At 40.1% G+C, this 23,659-nt stretch overlaps 1 protein-coding gene across 1 annotated transcript in view; it reads left to right on the top strand.

The window, feature by feature from the left end:
- LOC109926660 (phosphatidylinositol 4-phosphate 5-kinase type-1 beta) overlaps positions 1-23,659 on the top strand; it is a 43,205-nt gene that overhangs the window by 16,416 nt on the left and 3,130 nt on the right. Inside the window, exons 8-9 of the mRNA XM_048619275.1 lie at positions 3,452-3,596; positions 10,801-10,918. Of these exons, the coding sequence (XP_048475232.1) occupies positions 3,452-3,596; positions 10,801-10,918 (263 nt within the window). The remainder of the gene's footprint in view (positions 1-3,451; positions 3,597-10,800; positions 10,919-23,659) is intronic.

Here is a 23,659-nt window from a genome sequence, read left to right on the forward strand (position 1 = left end):
AATCTAGTTTTCCAAGAAGCTTGTTTGAACAGTGGATTTAAAAACAAGCCTGTCCCATGTTGTTTCATAATGAACCTTTACAATTAGAGAGAAAATGTAACCTTTTAATTCTGATTAGTCCCACTCTTTCCCAGAAACCCTCAATTTTTCCTTCACGTTTTTACCTAATTTGCTTTAGAAAGTTGTTTAAAAATATGTTCCACTCCCTTTCAGTCATCATATTCCACATCTCAACTGCCTGCAGAATTCCTTCCATTCCTCCACTCAGCACTGCCAAATGATGCCCCTTAGACTCTTGCTTATTTGCTTTCAATCCATGTACGTTGGTTACTCACCTTGCTACAACAGGAAACAATTTCTCTATCTGTTTAGTCAAAGTAGGGGCGGCACAGTGGCTCAGTGATTAGCACTGTTGCTTCACTGTTGCCTATGACTCGGATTCCAACTTTGGGTGACTGTCTAGAGTTTGCATGTTCTCCCTGTGCTCCCTCAATCTGCATTGTAGGGATTCTATGATTCTATAAAAGCAGTCATGATTTTGAACTAGTTCCCATCTCCCAGAAACTATTCTCTCAGATCTTTTTCTCTGTTGTCCTTCCTAAAGAGTGACTCCCAGAATTAGATGCAGTACTCCAGTTGAGACTTCTCCAGTGTTAGTTTGACTGTTTTTCACATAATCAACACAGAATCCCAACAGTATAGAAGCAGGCCATTGGCCCATCGAGTCCACACCAACTCTCTGAAGAGCGTCCCCACCTAGACTCACCCCCTACCCTATCCCTGTATTCTTGCATTTCCCATGGCTAATCCACCTAGGCCACATATCCCTGGACACTATATGGGCAACTTAGTGTGGCCAAAACACCTAACCTGCACATCTTTGGACTGTGGGAGGAAACCACAGCACCTGGAGGAAACCCACACAGACTCGCGGAGAATGTACAGACACCCACACAGTCATCTGATGATGGAATCAAACCCGGGTCCCTGGCACAGTGAGGCAGCGGTGCTAACTACTGAGCCACTATGCTGCCCATTCACTTGTCTATGTATGAAGTGACACCATTTTAAAGGGGTGCAGGAACTGAGAGACTTTGGGTATATAAACCTTTGGTGTCAGGTTGAGAAGACTGTTAAAAAGCACGTGGGATCTTGGGCTTTTAAAATAAAGGAATTGATTCCAAAAGTGAAGTGGTTGTTGGTAAGCTTGATTAAACATTTATTAGATTCCATGTGGAGCTTTGTGATTAGTTCTGGATTATGCACTTTAAGGAAGATGTCAAGCCATTAGAGCAGTGGCTGAGAAGAATTCTTATAATGGTACCTAGGCCTGCATAGTGACATCAGTTTTTAACGGAGTCACTAAAGATTTTGAGATTTTTTGCATTACAGCAGAGAAGGATGAAAGGAAATTTGATTTGTGATTTTCAGAATCAAAAAAAGTTTGGAGAGAGTGAATGTAGTGAAACTGTGCCCATTGATACAAGGGTTGAGAGCCAAAGAATGGGATTTGAAGGTAATGCTGCGAAAAAACCAATGGTGACATGAGAAAAAAATGATTTAATAGATTGGTTAGTATGTGAATACACTACTGAGATTGTTACAGAGGTGGATCTGATCATCATTTTCAAAAAAGGATTGAATAAGCATTTGCAGGGCAACAGGGATAGCAAGGGAAGTGGAATTAGTTGAGTTGTAGAGTGCCATTGTGCTCTTCTAGAGAAGACTTGAAGTGAATTTAATAGAGATGCTCAAAATCATGAGGGCTCTGGGCAGTGTACATAGAGAGAAAGTGGTTGCATTGTTGGAAAGTGCGAGAAGAAAGCAAATAACCAGAGGTGACATGGAGGAAAAACCTTTTTACACTGCCTGTGGTTAGGATAGGGAATGCACTGCCTGCATGTGCTAAAGGCAGATTCAATCATAATTTTAGTTTTCAAAAGAAAATTGATCTATAAAGAGAAACACTCAGGCTATGGAGAAAAGGCAGGAGAGTGTAACTAGTTGAGATACTCTTGCCAGCAGAGACATGAATACCTTCTGCCTGTGTGGTAGCCACTTTAATTGTATGTCTCTTCAGATTCTTCCTACCAAGATAGATCCTTCACACCTCAGTGCTATATTTCATCGACCATACATCTGCCTATTTCCCTGGTCTCAGTCCTCCTGATCTCTTACAATCCTGTATCCTTATGACTTTTCCGAAGTTAATAGCATAGAGCAACTTTGAAGTTATTTGAGCTCAGATAATTAATAAATATTAAATATGCCAACTCAATGGGCCAAATGGCCTCTTTCTGCACTGCAGTGATTCAATGAAGAGCCATGGTGCTAATGTTCACATTTGGAGTTGTTCACCAACTCTGTTCATTTCCCTCCAGTCTGAAAAAGGACTGTTTGCCATTATTCTGTGCTTTCTATCATGCAATCAATTGTTCTCCTTCATTGGCATAGGCTTCAGATTTGCTCACACAGTATTATAATAGTTGTACAATGGCCCAGATCTTGCATGCAGCGGCAATGATGAGCAGATTCCTGCTGGAAAATTTTCCACCGATTTTGATGCTGTTTCATATTTCTTCCAGGATCTTCCAATACCCACTGGCAAAGAAATGTGCAGGGCAGCATCCCTAGGAGTTTCTAGGAGTGGAGTAGAGTTGGGGAAAGGAAAGGAATTTAGCCCCTTTTTAGATACTTCGATATATTAGGTACTTAATATGATATTCTGAAGGTAGACTTTAACTGTTGTAATCGGTTTTGAGGAAGGTGCAGCTTAGGTAGGTAGGTGGATGGGTGTTATGGTTGGGTCAGGGGTTGTAGTTAGGTGGACAGGGAGTGCTGGGTTGAGAGGTAGTCAGTGGTTAGTCAGGTAGTGGTCATTTTGGGTGGGCAGCTTGAGTGATTGGGCTGTGGCGGGACAGGAGGCAATTGGGAGAGGTGGTTAAGTCAGGGGAAGCTAGTTGAATGGTGGGTTGGTGGTGAAATGTGGTGGGTGAGTTTGTAGATCCAGGGGGATGATAGGTCAGGATGTGGTCACTTTGTGGGCAGTCAGTGGTCAGGTACCGATTAGGTCAGGCTGAGGTAATGGGATGAGAGGTGGTCAGGCCAGGACTATCATAAAGAAGGAGAGGGTGAGGCCCAGAGCTTGACATCTTAATGGCTAAAGGTGGAGTTAAGGAAATTGGATATGCACAAGGGCTCACACTCAGGATCACGGAGATATTGAAGGATTGTATGGGTTGGAAAAGGCTGCAGAGGTAGGGGCCATTCAGAGGAAACTTAGGATGTCTGGGTGGGTCAGAAGGAGCACCTGACGTGAGGAGGAACTCAACATAGCAAGAGCTTATTTAAATAGATAATTTGAATTGATTCAAGAGCAGGTTGATTGGATACTTAATAGTCGTAATGTTTTGAAATCCTTAATGTGGACCTTCTGTTTTCCTCTTTGTAGCAATAGGATATCGGAGACGACCGGACCTGCTTCCCAGCACCACATCGTTATGTGAAGCAGCCTCCTTAGCGACAACCCTTTCCTCGACATCATTATTTCTGAATGAACAGACACCGTCTGAAGGAACTGCAAATTCTTCACACAAGTATGAGTCCTGTTACTTTGTAGAGTATGCTTGCTGTTGAATATTGTATTCTGATTTGGTATATTACAATCTGTTGAATTTCCTGATGTTGCAATGATATGAAACCCTCGAATGTCAGGTTTAAAAAAGTTTCCAACAGTGTGCCTGTGCAAATCTTCGACAGTTTTATGTAAGCTCTGATACTGCAGCAGATGTTCAATATTTTATGCGGTTTGAAGCACCAAATTGATCTGAAATGTTATAGCATTTGTAACTGACATTTTGATATTCTTCCCCCTTGCTGATTAGGGAGTAGAAACAGATCATTACATTTTGTTGCGTAATTGGTTTCCAGTGCCATTCCTCGTCACTCTTGAGATTTGAGTCTGATGGTAGCAGTGAAATTTAAACACTTTTTCATTTTCTGGAAATTTCACTTATTGGTGTTGTGCTATATTGTTGCACTTCAGTAAGAAATTGAAAATAATTTCACACATTAACTAGGACTCTGCAGGATTTACTTTCTGAATTAACAATGCTTTTTTTCTCCTCCTCTCTAAAATAGCAGGTTCAGTTTGGCAACAATCTGTACTATGTGCCTTGTAGCTTTTTTTCTTTGTAACTTAATTTGGTACATTGGCAAATATTAACAGAATGACGCATAAAATGCCACATGATGTTGTGAACAATACTGGAACTGCTGGGGTATTTATGATTTTGTCAGGTCACTTGTCGACGGAGTGCACAATTATAATTTCACAATCTCATGTTTTGTGTTAGCTTGTCAAAGTTTCCCTTTTTTCACCAAAGCACCCCTACTATCCACTAACCAGGTCCTGCATGTTTATTACAGGGAATATGATACATAAGTTAAAATAGATCTCTTTGATATCAAGCACTAAAGACTCTGGGTGATTTAACTCCCTATTCTTTCATTTCTGAAATTTAGTTTTGAATATAGCAACAGAATTGCAGCACTATCAATCATGGTTATCTGAAGTGTAACCACTGCACAACAGTGCCCTTAATTCAGAATGTAATTACACTCACTTTGAGAGATGTTACAGTAATGTTTGGTTTGGGGTATCTAAAGGCACAGAAGTATAATCAGTATTGTTCATCTCAGGCTATTGGATAACACAAAGGAGGTCCTCGGTGATTTATGTGAAGTTATGAGTATTTAAATTGGCATGGAGTTGACAGAGGCCTGGGCACTAATCACAGTAATAAACAAACATGCTTACAACCCAAAGAATTGAGCACACATTGTCATAAGTAACAGAGTGATGGACAAAGAAAAGGCTAGCCTACTCTCAAATACTTACACGCTACAATCTGAAATCAACTCCAATCCTGGTATAAGTGGGTTCTCAAAGTCTTAAACATGAATACGAAGAAGACTTGGGTAAGCTGGGAACTCACTGGTATAAAAAATGATCAGGATCAAGGCAAAAAGCTGGGATGAAGAAGGTGGTCAGCTAAAATCCATACAGCAGATGGAACAAGATATCCTCCAAATGTTTCTTTCCTTCCCTTTTAAAGGACCTGGAGTTGTCTGAACTCAATGTGAACCTACCCTGCTGAGCATCATTGTCCTGGATCTGCAATTAGTGGTTTCTGTGGGAAAACCTACAGCACTAAACGTATAATTAGAGACATTGATTACATTTGTTAAACAATGTGCAGAGGCATAGTTGCTGCTTTGGTGACTGTAAATGTTATCTATTTTCAATTCACTTTACTCTCACCAAGACCCAGGTACTTGAATTTGTAATATGGTATGAAGAAGAAAATCCGCAGATCACAAAGGATTGATTTTTGACAGAAGGTTGAAAAGAAAACTATAAAGACCTAAATATGATGGAAGATTAAGAATGTTGCTGACTGGCAATTAACACATTTTACCAACAATAAGGCTTTCTGTTCTGACTCCATCAGGGTTTTATGTCCACTCGGTTACGAAGGTTTGATTCCCATAGGTACTATCAGCTTTTCTTTCTGAAGGTCATGCTCAAAACCGGCTTCCAGCAATAGTGGTAAATTTCAAACACTTGAATATTCAATTTAAGAAGTGACCAAAATACATTAAGTTCACCAAAGCAGTTGGAGGCAGCTTATGAACAAACTGATAAGTACTGTTGTGTTTTTAAAGAGAATCTGGAGTGCTAGTAAACCTCAAATATATCATTTACATTCGTGACTGTTTTGCAGATATTATGTTTGAAAACTGAAGTTCTGTTCTGTTCTGAATTCTTTGTAACTATTTGTTTTATGATAAAGTATTCTTTTAAAATTGTTCACGTTGTTCTCCAGGACTACTACATTTAACTAAAAGCCACATAAATTTGATCCAAGGCTTTTGTACAACTTGTGTATGTTGTAGTTTAAGAAAGTTTAATACAAAATTGTTTTGCTTATCTTGGGGGGAGAAGCTCAGGGTCCAGGTTCTGTCAATGAGACAGACTCCTGAACTACTATTTCAGTTTGTGCTGATCAGATTTTTGGGTTTAAGGTCAGCAGTGAAGCTGTTGATGCTCACCATTAGCTAAGGGTAAATGGAAAGCAAATTCTAATATCCATTATGCGCAGTTAAATGCAGAATAAAGGACATTGCAGTCTGAGCCCTGCTAACTCTCCAATAGACTCAGTATTTACATGGATGTGACAGGGTGAAGTTCAGGTACTTGCTGGTTACCAGGTAAATAAATTGGGGAAAGTTAGAGTAGGAGCAGGAAGAGACTACTATACCCCTTGAGCCTGTTTCACCATTCACTGAGATTATTGTTGATTTGTAGCCTAACTCAAGATGTCCACTTCTGGTCTGTATCTTCGATTAATGTTAATTAACAAAAATCCACAAATTTTGATATTAAAGTTAATAATTGATCTCATCAGTTGTGATTTGGAGAAGTGATTTCCAAAACTCTAACTTTGTGCGCAGTGGTTTATCATCAGTTCCCTCTTGATGGATTCAGCTGTCATTTTCAGATACCCCTCTTAAATTCCTCCCTAAAAATAGCGATAGTAAGAACTGCAGATGCTGGAGTCAGAGATAGCAGTGTGGAGCTGGAGGAACGCAGCAGGTCAGGCAGCATCAGAGGAGCAGGAAAGTTGACATTTCAGATCGGCACCCTTCTTCAGAATTGGGAAGGGTCCGACCCGAAATGTCAACTTTCTTACACCTCTGATTCTGCCTGACGTGTGCGTCTCCAGCTCTACACTGTGTTATCCCCAAAAGATCGAAATAGTTTCTCTTTATTTACGTTATGCGTTGCTCCTGGTATCTTGAAACAAAGCACGGGCAGCATGGTGACTCAGTGGTTAGCACTGTTGTCTCAGTGCCAGGGATCCAAATTTGATTCCACCCTTTTGGAGTTTGCATGTTCTCCCATGTTTGTGTCCAAAGATGTGCATGATGGGTGAATTGGCTGTGCTGAATTGCCCTTCAGTGTCCAAGGATGTACAGACTAGGTGGTTTAGCTATGGTAAATGTGGGGTTAAGGGATGGGGTGGGTCTGGGTGGGATGCTCTTTAGAGAGTCGGTGTAGACTCCTTGGGCCAAATGGCCTCTTTCTACGCTGTAGGGATTCTATGATTCCAACAAACAGTACACTTTTTAATGACGGGTCTTTAATTACTTATTTTGTTACAGTCTATAAATACTCAAATGGGTCAATACTTCAACTTAGATCTCAAAGAAGTGATTTTCTTTGCTCAGTATGGTGCAAAATGCATTTACAACTCAAACAAAGGAGTATTTGTTTCTTGTAATCTTTTAGTGGATTTTAAAGCATTTTGTTCATATTGCAACACTGGTACTTTCAAGAACAACCAATCTATGAGCATAAAATGGTGCATTGCTGATCAGACAATTAGAGTCATGAGGACGGTTCTCTGCCCATTGTGACTGTAATTGCAAATTTTTAATTGGGGACAGGAATGACCAGTTTGGGGCCAGTAGTGAAAATGGATACTTAATTGATTCAAGATGCCAGTGATCCAGCTATATAATACTATTTTAACATTGCACTGTTTGCTTTCTATAGATGGATGCAGGAAGCTTTCAGAATTGCTAGGTAGTGATAATATTCCCTATGGAAAAATGTCCATGACAGAATGCCACACTTATTACAGTTCCTGAATCTTTTTCCTGCTGTCAATAAGGCCTTTCTAGCCAAATCTGTGGTATCTTGTTTGCTTTATCCCCTCCTGTTGTGATTGTGTCAAGGTGGATTTTTAACTTAAATTCCTCCTACAGCTCCTGTGATTTTTTTTTAAGGTGAAAAAGACTTGCATTATATAGCACCTTTTACTGAGCAGGACTGTTTTTTATTATTGACCAAGTTCGTTTCCTCATTCCCTGCTAAGCAACTCTTCAGACTTGCCAACATCTAGGTGGCATTTCTTATAAAGATATACAGGCTGAGCGTTCTCAATTCTGCAATGGAACAATAACATTTAGGCACCTGTTTCAGTCAGAATACCCAAGTCAGATCATTTAAGTAAAAATGTGAGTGTCCCAGTGCCAGAATTGCCACAATGGTGGTATCGGCCAGCTGGGAAGCTCGGGTGATGAGCAACTAAAGCATGAATGTGGATATTGCTGGCAAGGCCAGTATCTATTACCATTGCTAATAAAAATAGAGGTGCTTGCAAGCCATTACAAGAATACAGTTAGGAGTCAACCTCACTGCCTCGGCTCTGGAGTCACATAGGACAAACAGGGCCTTGATCAGAGTTAACATGCCTGGTTTAAAATTCAAACAAATCTTGGCAGTTAAATGTCAGTTATCATCTAACTGGTACACTCTTCGTGACAGTCCCTCTACAAATCATTGTCCACTTACCAACCAACCAGCACACTCTTACAGTTTAATTGATTTTTTCCACTTTGGTATCTCTCATGACTCGCCTTGATGAGTAAAATGAAAAGCTTTGGCAAAAAATCGTTTTAAAATAATTTTTATTTGTTGAGAACGTGCTGTCATACCTAAATTTTCTAAATAGGTGGTCGTTCTTCAAAGTATAAATGTTGTAATAAGTGCTTAAACCAGTTCTGTCAACCTATGGAGTTTAATTGCTGCGGCTTATTTGAAGGAAAATTGGACATTATTTTCAGGAGGTTCATGCCTTTCTTGTGAATTCAAGCATGTTCTCAAACTCTGAGCTGTGTTCGTTTAAAAGATCAGCTCGGAAATATGGTATCTGAGTACATTGACAACCTGTTACAAATCCACGCACTGGGGTGTTGCTGTAGAATATGTATCCTTCTTTCAAAAAAGCTCAATTTATCTTTTACATATGAATACACTAACTTCTTTACATGATTTAATCCTCAAACCGCTTCAACCATTCCCCTGCCTGCGTTTTTCCACTCACTGTTACATTTACTAGCTCACAGTGACTCCTTTTCCAATTGGCAGTGGTAATTCCTTATTGTTTCCATTTGCTCGTGACTTTCAATTACACACACAAGTTGGCCTTAGTTTGGTATTAACACCAAAGAGAAATTCCCAATGTTTGTTTCGAAGGCAGCTGCTGCAGCGATACAAAGGATCAACTGTTGGGTTTCAGCATTCTCTACTTGGAGAGAGTAATTAAGAATAGCGTTTAGAACTCCTCCATTCAGTTTTGAGATAAAGAAGACTAGGTTAGAACAAAATCTTGTGTTCCCAAGCTATTCATGGCTTTTCAAAAACGGTCAGAGGCTTCCCAAAATGACTAAGTGATGTAATTTTGGTTTTGTGATCGTATTGAATTAGGCTCCAGATTGAAAGGGCGACTGTGCAATCCTTGTGTTGGTCATACAGAAGTGGAAGGGAATGTTCATTGATATGAAAGTCCCTAGCGAGATGAAATTGGTGGGGAGAGTGTGGTGAAGAAAGCCATCTTCATTGAATTAATTTCTACAGTCACTCATGATACAACTTCTGGAACACCAGCTTCCATAGCAACACATCCAATAAATTTTTAAAAAGCAGGCAACTGTACACTTTACAACAAATGCCTCCATCTAGTGTTAGCAAATCTATGTGAAATTAGCAGGACGTACAATGGTTGGGCAAAAAAATTGGACTTTCTTTTCAGTGCAATTGTTAGATCAGTTATGATATAGATACTGTAAAAGGTTAATGTGAATATAGGTGGTTTATATCATTTGAGAAGTCTTGTAAGTTCACCTGATTACTTGGAATAGCTTTTTCAAATAAAAAGTGAAGACACCATTGTCTTCAGCACATGGGGGCTCTCTCATCAGAGTGGGACGATGGTTGGCAGTTTAACCTGAGGGTCACCATGCCAAATGCAGTGGGAGACATTGAGAAGGAGGGTCCTTCATGGTAACCTCAGCCAGTACAGGAATTGAACTTATGCTGTTGGCGTCACACTGTATCGCAAGCCAGCCAGCCACTCAACCAATTGAGATAGTAGAGGCAAAGTCTTGACTAAGATGGAGTTGGCATTTACTGTATTCCAATATAAGTTAATGTCATAGACATCAAAATACTCCAGTATTGAGAAACCCTTCTTCTGGGCCCAATCATGACAGAATAGAGGAGTAGGCTTTTTAAATAATGCCCTTACACCTTGATACGATTGTGGTGAAAGTCCTGTTTATTCATCTAAATTATTGGATTTCAGCCTGTGTGCAACAACAGCACGGGAGGGATTATGAGAGACAGCTACATGGAGGTAATATCATTGGACGAGTAATCCAGAAGGCCAGGTTACTGCAGTGGAGTAAAGGCCCACTGTGGCAGCTGACAGAATTTGAACGCCATTAAGTGGAGAATTGAAAAATAATCGCCATGATGGTAACCATGAAATTACCATTGACTGTCATTCAAACCCACTGGTTTCATTAATGTCCTTTAGGGAAGGAAATCTGCCATCTTTCTCCATTCTGGCCTACATATAGCTCCAGACCCACAGTTATGGTTGATTTTTAACTACCCTCTAAAATGGCCCAGCAAGCCACTGAGTTTCAGTGACAATTAGGGATGGGCAACAAATGTGGCCTCACTCTTGACACCAAAGAATAAAAGTATTAAATGCATTTCCTCCCTGTTGCAAACTAACATAGATAATCATTCAATGTCCAGGTTGGCTACCTTTATCGATTATGGAAAAAATTCTTTGTGCGATATTGAGTTTCAAACTGTACCTCATCATTTTATCTGCTATGAGCAAACTACCTTTCAATTGTTTGTTAAAATTGTAATTTCAGGGAGGGAAACCCGACTAGTTCCACTGTTACTTTGGAAGACAGTGCAATCTGTTTAACGTTGGAGCAAAGTACACTAGAAATAGAAAATGATGATGATTCCGAGTTTGACATTCACTTGGTAAGTACATATTCACAGCTATGTCCTGTACACTAGGAATATGGGCTTCTTTACTGTTGCAAATGCTCTATTACAATCACGTAAATCTCAATGCCAGCAATTATTAAAGAATTACTTTATCATTTATAATTCATTTTGATAAATGGCATGTTTACAAATCCATTCTTTATGGAATTCATCACTTAGGTGATATTTATTGACAAAATATTGAGGTAAATGGCATGTGCAATTTTTATTTCCCTCCATACTAAACGTGAATAACTTGACTATAAAAGATATCTGGATTAGTTTGAGAAGTGTTCTTTTTGTTCATTAAATTTGTTTTAATTCACTGCCGAGTTGACCATTTTGGAGTTGTGCCAATGTTGGCACTGAACACTCTACTTCTGCCCCAGTGCATCCTGACCCACTTTGCCAGGCAGGTGGTAAATTAGAATAAACCACTTAGAAAATACTGGAACATTAATGAATTGCTTTAGCTTAATTTGACTCCTGTGAGCAAATAGATTAAAGGCATAGTATGCTCAGTGATGGAGAAGTGATTTTTCACAGTAATGGGGGAATAAAGAAAGTCACTTCTAGTTAGATACAATGTCAAAAGTTATTTTTTAAAAATGCACAATTATGAAAAATGAGAATGAGTTTATTATATGTAAGGGAGAATTTAATGGCAGATCTGGATTTGTCTTGTTTCATTTAATTTTGTTTTGGAAGTTTTGTACCATTTAATGGAAGTGACTGTTTTGAAGGCTCAGCAGTTTTCAATGATCTTTGCTTTACAATGTGTTACTTTACTTTGCAAACTTACTTTTTATTCAGAACATAGCAGAATGCAGTATCAAACACCAAGTTAACACTAGAAAGAAAACAACTGCTTGTCATTGTCCTATGAAGAAACCAAGCAGTCATATTAATCACCAATCCAATTAAAAGAAAATTACATATGACTACAAACAAAGAAGGAACTTGAGTTTACATAGCCTCTTTCACAATCTTGGAATATTCCAAAGAGCTCTTGAAGTATAACAGTTGTTCCAGAAAGAACTGAGAAGGAATCAGATAATGACCTTATAGTCTGTTTCAGTGATATTGATCGGAGAATTGGAAAATTGTCAGAATTCCGGGGAGAATGCCCACGTGTCAGTTTTAAATAATGCCACAAAATCTTTTAACATCCACCTGGAGGGAAAACTCAGTTTAACATCCCATCCAAAAGCAGCACCTCCATAATGTTATCCATTATTAATCTGCATGGAGGTCGGTATTATCTAATTTAACAAACTGGAGTTAGTCTTTTTAGCATATTTCTAAGTACGCTAAAAGTACACGTGGAATGTTGATGCAAAAGTATTTCAAATATTTTTAAGGTATGGCTTTTAAAAAAAAAACAAAAGGTGCATTGAGAATAAAAATGTTCCTTTCTTCATTTCATTGTCTGATGTATGAGTGCGCACAATTGATATACACAATTCTGTACTCACTATACATGTCTTTAAATGGCACTTTCCAATCAGAATGGAAGGGACAGGCTATGCTATAGTCACCTCCAACACCGGTAACGTACCATGTTGCATAAATGAAGAAGAACTTTCTACTTTCTGGCGCTCCAGGTAACCAAAGATAAATCAAAACCAAATCCAAGTGTTAACCCAACCTGGAACTCGAACTGATGAGAGTTTTTTAAATGGTTGAGAGGTCTTGTGCAGATGGATAAAATCCTATTCCACACCTCAGTTACCATTTAATCAAAGTTTCAAGATGTTAAGGTGAACAGCTAGAAGTAATAAACTTGCACTGTTCGGGACTGAAAATTAGTCAGACTTTCAGAACTGAAATTACAAATTACTCTTATACACAAAGGTCAATGAGAATCAGAACTCCCATTCACAAATTGCAACGAATCTGGATTAATTGCAAACTAAGGATTGTTCGTGTCTTTGGCTTGCAAAAGTCTTAAGGGTAGAAAGTTTGTGGTTAGACCGCATGTTAGCAGTTATCTCAAAGTGGCCAAATAGGCTCCTCTTGTTGAGGTCACCTGTCTGCTAATGTCAATCAAATTGACTTGCGCCTTTAAATTCTGTGGTGTATCTGTCGCTCTCATTTCTGGCTGTACCATATGATGTCACGCTATCTCCTTAGGGAGGTGTGACCATGACACAAGATCAGATGTGTAAATGTGAGTTGACATTTTGTGCAGTTGTTGTCTTTCTCTTGTCACTTTGGGATCTCACATGGTGTCTGCATTCAAAGTGGTGAGTGGCCACAATTAGAAATAGTTTTCATTCGAGATATGCATTTTGTTGAAAGGTAATAGAAGAAGTGAGGATGACATCAGAAAATATTCAAATCTTTTCTCCTTTTCTGCATGAAAAATCTATGCAATTGAAAGAAATCTGATCTAAAATTGCATGAATATATGCCCTGTGCAACCTCTTGATTTCCTTTAAATCTAGGAGAAAACAGTCACATTGAATTAGATTTTTGTGTTGAATTCTAAATTAATTGCAAGCATGTAAATTCTGATGATTATATCAATGCATGCTTTTATGCAGCATAATATCTTGTTTATAAGTAGTATCTTCATGCAGTTTTTTATGTCCTGTAAATATAGGGGGACAATTCAAACATGCATATGACTCCCTTGGAATTTTTTACTGAAACTTTGGCCATAAAGTAAGGGACTGACTTGTAAACTGGTGAGAGTTAGAATTTCGATTTTATGATAATTCACCCATACTGTTTTTTTATGTGCTATTTTAGCTTATGTTACAGAATTTAATTATTAATTTTGTATCTGCCATAACACAGGGAGAATAATGAGCTGTCATTTTGCCACAAGAAAGAAAGGGTTGCGTTGCCTCTATATAGTTTATAGGAAATGCACAAGTCAGTTTGCACAAAGCAAGCACCTACAAACAGCAGTGTGATAATGACAATTCATATCCTTTAGCAACATTGGTTGAGGAGATAAAAATTTACAGGGCCTTCCTTACTCTTAATAAAGGCAGTGATTCTAATCCTAACCATGGGAGTTTTACATCCAGCCAAGAGGACAGATTGGGCTTCTGGTTAATGCCTCCAACCAAAAGACAGCACTCCAACAGTACCATCTAATGTGGGGGACTTAAACCAGCTGCTAAAGCAGGAATGCTGCCAGCTGAGCCACAGTTTGTGGTTTTCAACCTTAATTTATGCAAGGGATACCCTTCAAATATTGGTATAGTCCTAGCAACCATTTATCCTAATTTTATGAAAGACCATTTCAACTACCCAAAGGAAAACCATGCAGTTAAAGAAGATTTTTTTATTATTATTACTAGAATACATGCTAGCATAATAGTAAAAGAACAAAATCAGAAAGATGATGAAAAGCTGTTGCTGAGAACTTACTGGTGAAGATCCAGGGACATGGGTTTGAACACCTACAATGGAGAAAAGTGACAAAAATTGTAAAATTCAGACTGTTCATATGCCGGAGATTGTTTTAGCAAATGTGGCAGTTTAAACATGCCATCTCTTCATTATGATACCAGGATATACCACAGCTGCTGACAAATTGAAACCTGGTATTGTTAACAGTCATCCTGAAGTTTGCAGAATATTAACGTTAAAAAGCATGGCATATTCATGCAAAATTCTACTCTCCCTTTTGTTTTAAATGGAGTAGAAAATCTCAGTCTCTTGTCTATAAAGTCACTTGTTATAGAATCATGAGATGTAGAGCACGGAAACAAAACCTCTGGTCCAACTCGTCCATGCCGAGCAGATATCCTAAGTTAATCTAATCTCATTTGGCCCATTCCCTCTAAACCCTCCCTATTCATGTATCCATCCAGATGCCTTTTAAATGTTGTAATTGTACCAGCCTCCACCATTTCCTCTGGCAGCTCATTCCATACACGCACCATCCTCTGCATGAAAAAGTTGCCAGTTAGGTCCTTTTTTAAATCTTTCCCCTCTTGCCTTAACCCTATGCCCTCTAGTTATAGACTCCCCTACCCTCGGTAAGAGGCCTTGGCTATTTGCCCTATACATGCCTGTCATGATTTTATAAAGTTTTATAAGGTCACCCCTCAGCCTCCTACGTCCAGCCTTTCTCTATAGTTCAAACCCTCCAAATCTGGTAACATCCTTAAATCTTTTCTGCATCCTTTCAAGTTTAACATCATCTTTCCTATAGTAGGGAGAATGGAATTGAACGTAGAATGCCAAAAGTGGCCTAACCAATGTCCCATACAGCTGCAATATCCCAACTTCTATACTGAATGCACTGGCCAATAAAGGCAAGTGTACCAAATGCTGCCTTTACTACCCTGTCTACCTCTGACTCTACCTTCAAAGAACTATGAACCTGCATCCCAAGGTCTCTTTGTTCAGCAACACTCCCCAGGACCTTGCCAATAAGTTTATAAGTGGCACAGTGGCTCAGTGGTTAGCACTGCTGCCTCACAGCGCCAGGGACCCGGGTTCAATTCCACCTTCAGGTGACTGTCTGTGTGGAGTTTGCACATTCTCCCCATGTCTGCGTGGGTTTCTTCCGGGTGCTCTGGTTTCCTCTCATAGTCCAAAGATGTGCAGGTTAGGTGGATTGGCCATGCTAAATTGCCCGTCGTGCTCAGGGATGTGTAGCTTAGGTGGGTTATAAGGGGATGGGTCTGGGTGGGATGCTCCAGGGGCCGGTGTGGACTTGTTGGGCTGAAGGGCCTGTTTCCACACTGTAGGGATTCTATGATTTCCCTTGCCAAAATGCAATACCTCTCATTTATCTAAATTAAACTCCATCTGCCACTTCAAGATCCATTGTATTCTGAGATTACCTTTACTGTTCACTATACCGTCAATTTTGATGTCACCTGCAAACGTACTAACCATTTCTCCTTTTCACATGCAAATCATTTGTATAAATAACTAACAAAATTGGACCCAGCACCAATCCTCACGACACACTGCTGGTCACAGGCCTCCCATACAAAAAACAACCGTCCTCTCAACCGTCTGTCTCTTACCTGCATGCCAATTTTGTATCCAAATGGCTAGCTCTCCCTGGATTCCAATTGATTTAACCTTGTTCTGCATGGTAGACTGGTTAGCCTTGTCAAATGCCTAGCTGAGGTCCATATAGACAACGTCCACTGCTCTGCCTTTGTCAATCATCTTCGTCACCTCTTCAAAAAACTCAGTCAAGTTAGTGAGACACGATTTCCTACGCACAGCCATGTTGAGTATCCCTGATCAGTCCTTGCCTTTCCAAATACACACACATCCTGTCCCTCAGAATCCCCTTCAACAACTGAGCCGTTGCTGATGTCAGGCTCACCAATCTGTAGTTCTCTTACCTTTTCTTTACCACCTTTTTAAAATAATGGTACCACATTAGCCACCCTCCAGTCTTCTGGCACCTTACCTGTGGCTATTGATGATACAAATATCTCAGCAAGGGGCCAGCAATTGCTTCCCGAGCTTCTCTCAAAGTTCTGGGATACACCAGATTGGGTCCTAGGGATTTATCCACCTTTGAGTTTTAAGACACCCACTGCAACCTCCTCTGTAATATGGACACTTTTCAAGATATCACTGGTTTTCTCTCAAGTTCTTATCTTCCATATCCTTCTGTGCTGTAAATACTGATCCGAAATACTCATTTAGTATCTCACCTGTTTCCTGCAGTTCCACAAATCGGACTTGTTGATCTTTAAGGGGTCCCTATTCTTTCCCTAGTTACTCATTTGCCCTTAATGTATTTGTAGAATTTCATGGATTCTCCTTAACCCTATTTGCCAAAGCTACCTCATTGTCTCCTTTTTGCTCTCCTGGTTTCCCTCTTAAGTGTACTCCTACTCCCCTTAGAGACACCAAGATTCACTTGATCCCAGCTGTCTTTACCTGCCATGTGCCTCCTTTTTCTTGATCAGAGCTTCAATTTCTCCAGTCATCCAGCATTCCCTACACCAGCCTTGCCCTTCACACTAATAGAATATACTGCCTCTGGACTTTCGTTATCTCATTTTTTGAAGGCTTCCCACTTTCCAACTGGCCCTTTACCTGCAAATAGACTCTCCCAGTCAACTTCTGAAAGTTCAGTTTAGGGAAGAAATTTAACTGAACTGTTCAAAATGCTGATCAATTTTCAGAGGGCCCTTTTATCTCAACTAGTTGGTGGTTCCATAACTAGAAAACAAGCCAAGGGGGAAAGTCGAACTTTTCTGCAAGTTGAAACATTACAATCTCAAATAATAGGTTTTTTTTAAAATTTACTCATAGGATGTGGGCGTTGTTGGCTGTCCAGCATTTATTACCTGATCCTAGTTGCCCCTGAAGGTGGTGGTGAGCTGCCTTCTTGAACCACTGCCGTGCTTGTGCTGTAGGTAGAACCACAATGCCCTTAGGGGAGGGAATTCCAGGATTTTGGCCCAGTGAAAGTGAAGGAATAGTGATCTATATTTCCAAGTCAGTATGGTGAGTGGCTTGGAGGGGAGCTTGCAGGTAATTGTGTGCCCATGTCATAGAGTCATACAGCATGGAACAGACCCTTCGGTCCAAGCCAAACTAAACTAGTCCCACCTGCCTGCACTTGGCCCCATATCCCTCAACCTTTCCTACTCATGAACTTATCCAAATGTCTTTTAAATGTTGTGACTGTACCTGCATTCACCACTTTCTCTGGCAGTTCATTCCACACACAAACAACTTTTTTAAAAAAAAAAATAAGTTGCCCCTAATCCTTTTTACATCCTGTCTTTCTAGTTGGAAGTGGTCATGGGTTAGGGAGGTGCTGTCTAAAGATCTTTGGTGATTTTCTGTAGTGTATCTTGTAGATGGTACACACTGATACTACTGAGCATCGGTGTTGGAGGGAGTGGATATTTGAATGTGGTGCCAATCAAATAAGTTGCTTTGTCAAGCATCTTGAATGTGATTGGAGCTGCACCCATCCAAGCAAATGGGTGCTATTCCATCCCAGTCCTGCCTTATGCCTTATAGATGATGGACAGGCTTTGGAGAGTTGGGAGGTCGATATTCCTAGCCTCTGACATGCTGTTGTAGCCACTGTGTTTATGTAGTAAGTCCAGTTGAGTTTCTGGGGTCAGTGGTAACCCATTGATAATGGGGGAATTCAGTGATGGTAACACCATTGAATGTCAAGGGGCAATGGTTAGATTGTCTGTCTCTTATTGGAGATGGTCATTGTCTGACATTTGTGTGGCATGAATGTTACTTGTCACTTCTCAGCCCAGGCCTGATACTGTCCAGATCTTGTTGCATTTAAGCTGCTTCAGTATCTGAGAAGTTGCAAATGGTTCTGAGCATTGTGCAAACATGAGTGAATATCTCCACTTCTGACCTTATGATGGCGGGAAGGTTATTAATGTAGTATGTGAAGATGGTTGGGGCTAGGACACTACCCTGAGGAACTCCTGCAGAGATGTCATCTCAGCTCCAGGACTAACCACCTACAACCACAACCATCTTCCTACATGCCAGGTATGTCTCCAACCAGTGAAAGAGTTTCCCCCCTGGTTCCCAGTGACTCCAATTTTGCTAGGGCTCCTTGATGCCACACTCAGTCAAATACAGCCTTGATGTTAAGGGCTGTCACTCTCACCTCACCTCTGGAATTGAGCTCTTCTGTCCATGTTTGAACCAAGGCTGCAATGAGTTCAGGAGCTGAGTGGCCATGGAGCAAGCCATGGCATCACTAAGCAGGGTGCTGCTTGATAGCACTATTGATGACACCTTCCATCACTTCACTGAGAGTAGCCTGGGGCAGTATTTAGTTGGGTTGGGTTTGCCCTGCTTTTTGTTTACAGGACATACCTGGGTAATTTTCTATATTGTTGGATTGATGCCAGCATTGTAACTGTACTCCAAACAGCTTGACTAGTGTGGCAAGTTCTGGAGCACAAGTCTTCAGTGTTATTGCCAGAATGTTGTCAGGATCTGTAATCTTTGCAGTGTCCAGTGCCTCCAACTGTTTCTTGATATCATGTGGAATGAATCTAATTGGCTAAAGACTAGAATCTACAATGCTGGGGACCACTGGAGGAGGCTTACATGGATTATCTTTTGCATTGATGATTTGGGCTCTTCCATCATTGAGGATAGGGATATTTGTGGAGCTGCCTCCTTCTCCTCCAGTGAGTTGTTTAATTGTCCACCACCATTCACAACTGGATGTGGCTGGACTGCAGAGTTTAGATCTGATCCGTTAGTTGTGGGATCACTTAGCTGGATCTACCACTTGCTGCTTATGTAAACATTCTTGTTTTGTAGCTTCACCAGGTTGACACCACATTTCTAGGTGTGCCTGGTGCTGCTCCTGCCATGTTGTCCATTGCACTTTCCTTTGAACCAGGAATGATCTCCTGGCTTGATGATAATGATTGGGTGGGGGGTATGCCAGGCCATGAGATTATAGATTGTGCTGGAGTATAATTCTGCTGCTGTTGATGGCCCACAACACCTCATGATGCCCAGTCTTGAGATGCTAGATCTATTCAAAGTCTCTCCTATTTTTAGCACGATGCAAGATGTGTGTTAATTACCACAACTACCTTTAAATTGGCTGCTTATTAAGATATCTCGCAGACCATCAAATACTGAAACAATTACTTAAACTTCATCACAAGTAGCGACCAAAATAAGCCCCCTCAAGTAAGCAAGTTAAGCCTCACAACTCAACTTAGCTATATTCTTCCATTAATTGGGTAATATCTACAATTCTAACCAACAGCATCTGTCTCTGGATATATCCAGTTTTTGATCATTGTGCCACATTGTCCTCCAGAGTTCCGCTACTGAAGAATCCTGATGTTGAATTCTTATAGGATTTTCTTTCTTGTGAAGTTTCTGGTGTGACATTTATTCATGGTTCTTCAGATTTGTTCATGCCTAACATTCATTACACTTCTGGAGTCAGAGTCTGTAGCTCACCATCTTATCAGGAGTAGTTTCCCTGTTCCTTGTTAAATTAGGCATTAACCGTCTGTTCAAAGCACAGCATTCCGGCAATTAACCCTTTTACCTCCGGACATTTCTTCTGCAGGCAATCTTAATTGCCCATTTGTCACGGGGCACCAGGTTATCAAGCAGTGTGACTTCCTCTCTTCCCCCAGGGAATAGTTTATGTTGCTTTGACTTCTTCCCAGGGATGGTTCATAAGCAAGTTTCTTTTAATTCCTTTGTAACTGTTTCTCTTCTGCTTTCATCTCATGAAATGGTTTATTCTAGAAAGAGTTATTGCTGATTCTTTCAGTCCCAGAACAGTTATTAAAGTTTTGAAGTTTACAGCACCTCACAGGTTTATGGCAGTTGGTGCAATAATAGGCAACTCTTGCAAATATTGGAAAATTGTCACATCAATAATGGCCAGATGGCACTCGCTGCATAATGTGCTGGCTCCCAACCCATACCATAGAACAAATTAGCACTGAACGCATATGGGTAGATCCTACACCTGCCTCTGGTTGCCAAATTGACAAAAAATTTATGAGATGGTGTCAAGTGGTTTTGGGAAAGAACAGGTAGAATAAATTCTCTCAGAAACCAGGAAACACATGTTCAAAATGTTCGAATTAGCATTACCAAGAGGCTGTCAATAAAAGAACATAAAAGTTTATTTCAGAAAAAACATGAAATGTATTATATTACGGGAAAATTTATTTAGAATGATCTCATTACAAAAAAAACAGTAAAATTGATTCATCTCTTTTCATCTCAGTAATGTCCTTACAGTACTCAAACATCATTGACAAGTCACTTCTATCTCCATGTCAAAGCTTCTTGCTCAGCCAACTGTAATTGGTTTCCTCCTTCCCTCTCTCCCCTTCTCTTTCTTCCTATCTCCTCTCTGTCCTGTTCCTGTCTCCTCCCAATTTCTATTAGGTTTCCATTTTAGGGGATTGTGATGGCCTAGTGGTATTATCACAAGACTATTAATCCAGAGATTTGAGGTGGTGTTCTGGGAACCAGGGTTTGAATCTTGCCATGGTAGATAGTGGAATTTGAATTCAATAAAAAATTGGAAATAATAGTTTAATGATCATGAAACCATTATGGTGAAAATTAGCATTGCTCAAAATATTGAAATCTGTGTGGTATTTCAGCTTCTACTGTTGCAAAATATTGGCAGGAAAATGTTGATACTTTAGGAAATAAAGTAACTTGCATGTCTCTTGCACCTTGCATGACTTCAGGGTATCCCATGTACCCCTCCACCACTCTGCTCCTTTGTGATGTAGGAAAAATGGCAGCAAAACAAGATCCTGCAAACAGTGATTAGATCATTCTTGCCTCAATCATCTTAAGTGATTTTAGGAATAAATATTGGCCAGGTCACTGGGAAGGTGGCCCTTGCTGCTCTTTGAAATAGAGCTCAGTTCCACATGAAAGGGCAGACTGCCTTAGTTTAGCATCTCATCTGAAAGATGGCATCTGCAACACTGCAGCATTCCTGCAGTACTGCATTCTTTTAGCATACTACGTTCAATTCTGCTCTCCCTACTATAGGAAAGATGATGTTAAACTTGAAAGGGTGCAGAAAAGATTTAAGGATATTACCAGGTTTGGAGGGTTTGAGCTATAGAGAGAGGCTGAATAGGCTGGGGCTATTTTCGCTGGAGCTTGGAGGCTGAGGGGTGACCTTATAAAGCTTTATAAAATCATGAGGGGCGTGTACAGGGTGAATAGTCAAGGCCTCTTACCAAGGGTAGGGGAGTCCAAAACTAGAGGGTATAGGATTAAGGTGAGAGGGGAAAGGTTTAAAAGGGACTTAAGGGGCAACTTTTTCACGCAGAGAGTGGTGCATGTATGGGATAAGCCACCAGAGAAGGAAGTGGATGCTAGTATTTTTACAACATATAAAAGGCATGTGGATGGACATAGGAATAGGAAGGGTTTAGCGGGATATGGGCCAAATGCTGGCAAATGGGACTAGATTAATTTAGGATACCTGCTCGGCATGGACGAGTTGGACCGAAATGTCTGTTTCCATGCTGTACAGCTCTATGACTCCAAATGTTGACCTAGTGAGACTCCTTCAAGTGAGACTGAAATACATGGCCTGGTATAGATGTTCCAAAAGTACTGATTTTGTTTTCCTTCTTCAATTACTAATCTTTAGTGTTCATCCTACGGAGAAGTGATACGGGAAGAAAATAGAATTAAATTTGTCATTGTGCAACTGCTGTTTCAAGAGAGCAAGTAAATTAAAATTCCAACCTACGACTGTCACAAAATATTGAAAATGGCCCTTGTCCAGTGTACATGTTGCAACAACATGAAATGCTTTAAAGTTTTGGGATAGATATCGCAAGTGTCTGAGTATGTTCACAAATTGAACACTTTGTGTGAAAAGTTAAAACCAAGGACTGTACCAGGAATCTGAGAAGGGGAGTCCAGAGTGTGATGGGCAAATCATGTTGACATTTATTGAATCTGGATGATTTTGTGAGTTATTGCATCATTTTTTCAATGATATAATGAGTCACCATCAACTTATTTTGTTCTTTTACTCACAAACCAAAAAGGCAGCTGTCTTTGGAGATGGCTGGTTGTAATAATTTCATAACACTAGGGAGTTCATACATCTCGTGTGTGCTTAATATCTCCCAAACAACGAAGATGGACAGCTTCTGAAGAGTCATACTGGACTCAAAACACTAACTCTTTCTATCTCCACAGGATGTTGCCAGACCCGCTGGGTCTCTCCAGCATTCTGTGTTTGTTTAAGATGAAGAGCATGCTTAGTCAGAATGGCTGACAACATAGTTCTCCTAACGCAACAGCTGAAAGTATAGACTGCGGTTAACTGTCTAAGAGTTATCTTCTAAAACTGGTGCATTTGACTAAAGTCCCTGTGGAAGGGCAAATTACATTTAGGGCCATGTTTTGTTTTGATAGTCACCACAATATTATTTTTGTTATGCAGTGAAAAATGTCTGTGACATACTCTCATAAGTTTTTCCCTCCCTATAAACATGTTATGGTCATAAAACATTTTAAGTAAGCATTAACTGTGTACTTTTTAAAACTGCATTTGTATCCCAATTTAATACTTTCATATCTCAATGGTCAGGAGTTGTGTAGTTTGGGGAATTGATAAAGCAGAGTTTTGACAAAAAAAAAACCCCAACCTTTGCAAGTTAGGTAATGCAATGTGTGATGAAGCATGAAGTGATTTGCCACAGTTATTTCCAAGAATAATCTGGTTAGATTACAAATATCAAACTTGTGCAAGAGGATGAGCTGTGAGGAGGATGCAGAGATATTTCAGTGCAATTAGGACAAGCTGAGTGAGTGGGCTAATGCATGGCAGATGCAATATATAACTTGGATAATCAGGAGGTCGTCCACTTTGGCAGCAAGAAAAGGAAAGCAAATTATTATCTGAATGGCTGAGAGAGAGGGGAATGTGCAACGAGACTTGGGTGTCCTGGCCACCAGTCGCTAAAGTTAAGCATGCAGGTACAGCCAAGGGTACATTGGCCTTCAAAGCAAGAGGATTTGAGTACAGGAGCAGGGAGGTCTTGCTATAATTGTACAGAGCTTTGGTGAGACCACCCCAGAATATTATGTGCAATTTTGGTCTCCTTAACTGAGGAGGAATCTCTTGCTGTAGAGAGAGTGCAGTGAAGGTTTACCAGACTGATTGGCTTGACAAGGCTCGCATGTGAAGTAGAAGTTGAATCATATTCGCTGAAGTTCAGAAGAATGAGAGGATTCTTATAGAAACCGATAAAAATC

Source organism: Rhincodon typus, chromosome 3 (assembly GCF_021869965.1).
Source record: "Rhincodon typus isolate 14 chromosome 3, sRhiTyp1.1, whole genome shotgun sequence".
NCBI classification, from domain to species: Eukaryota; Metazoa; Chordata; class Chondrichthyes; order Orectolobiformes; family Rhincodontidae; genus Rhincodon; species Rhincodon typus.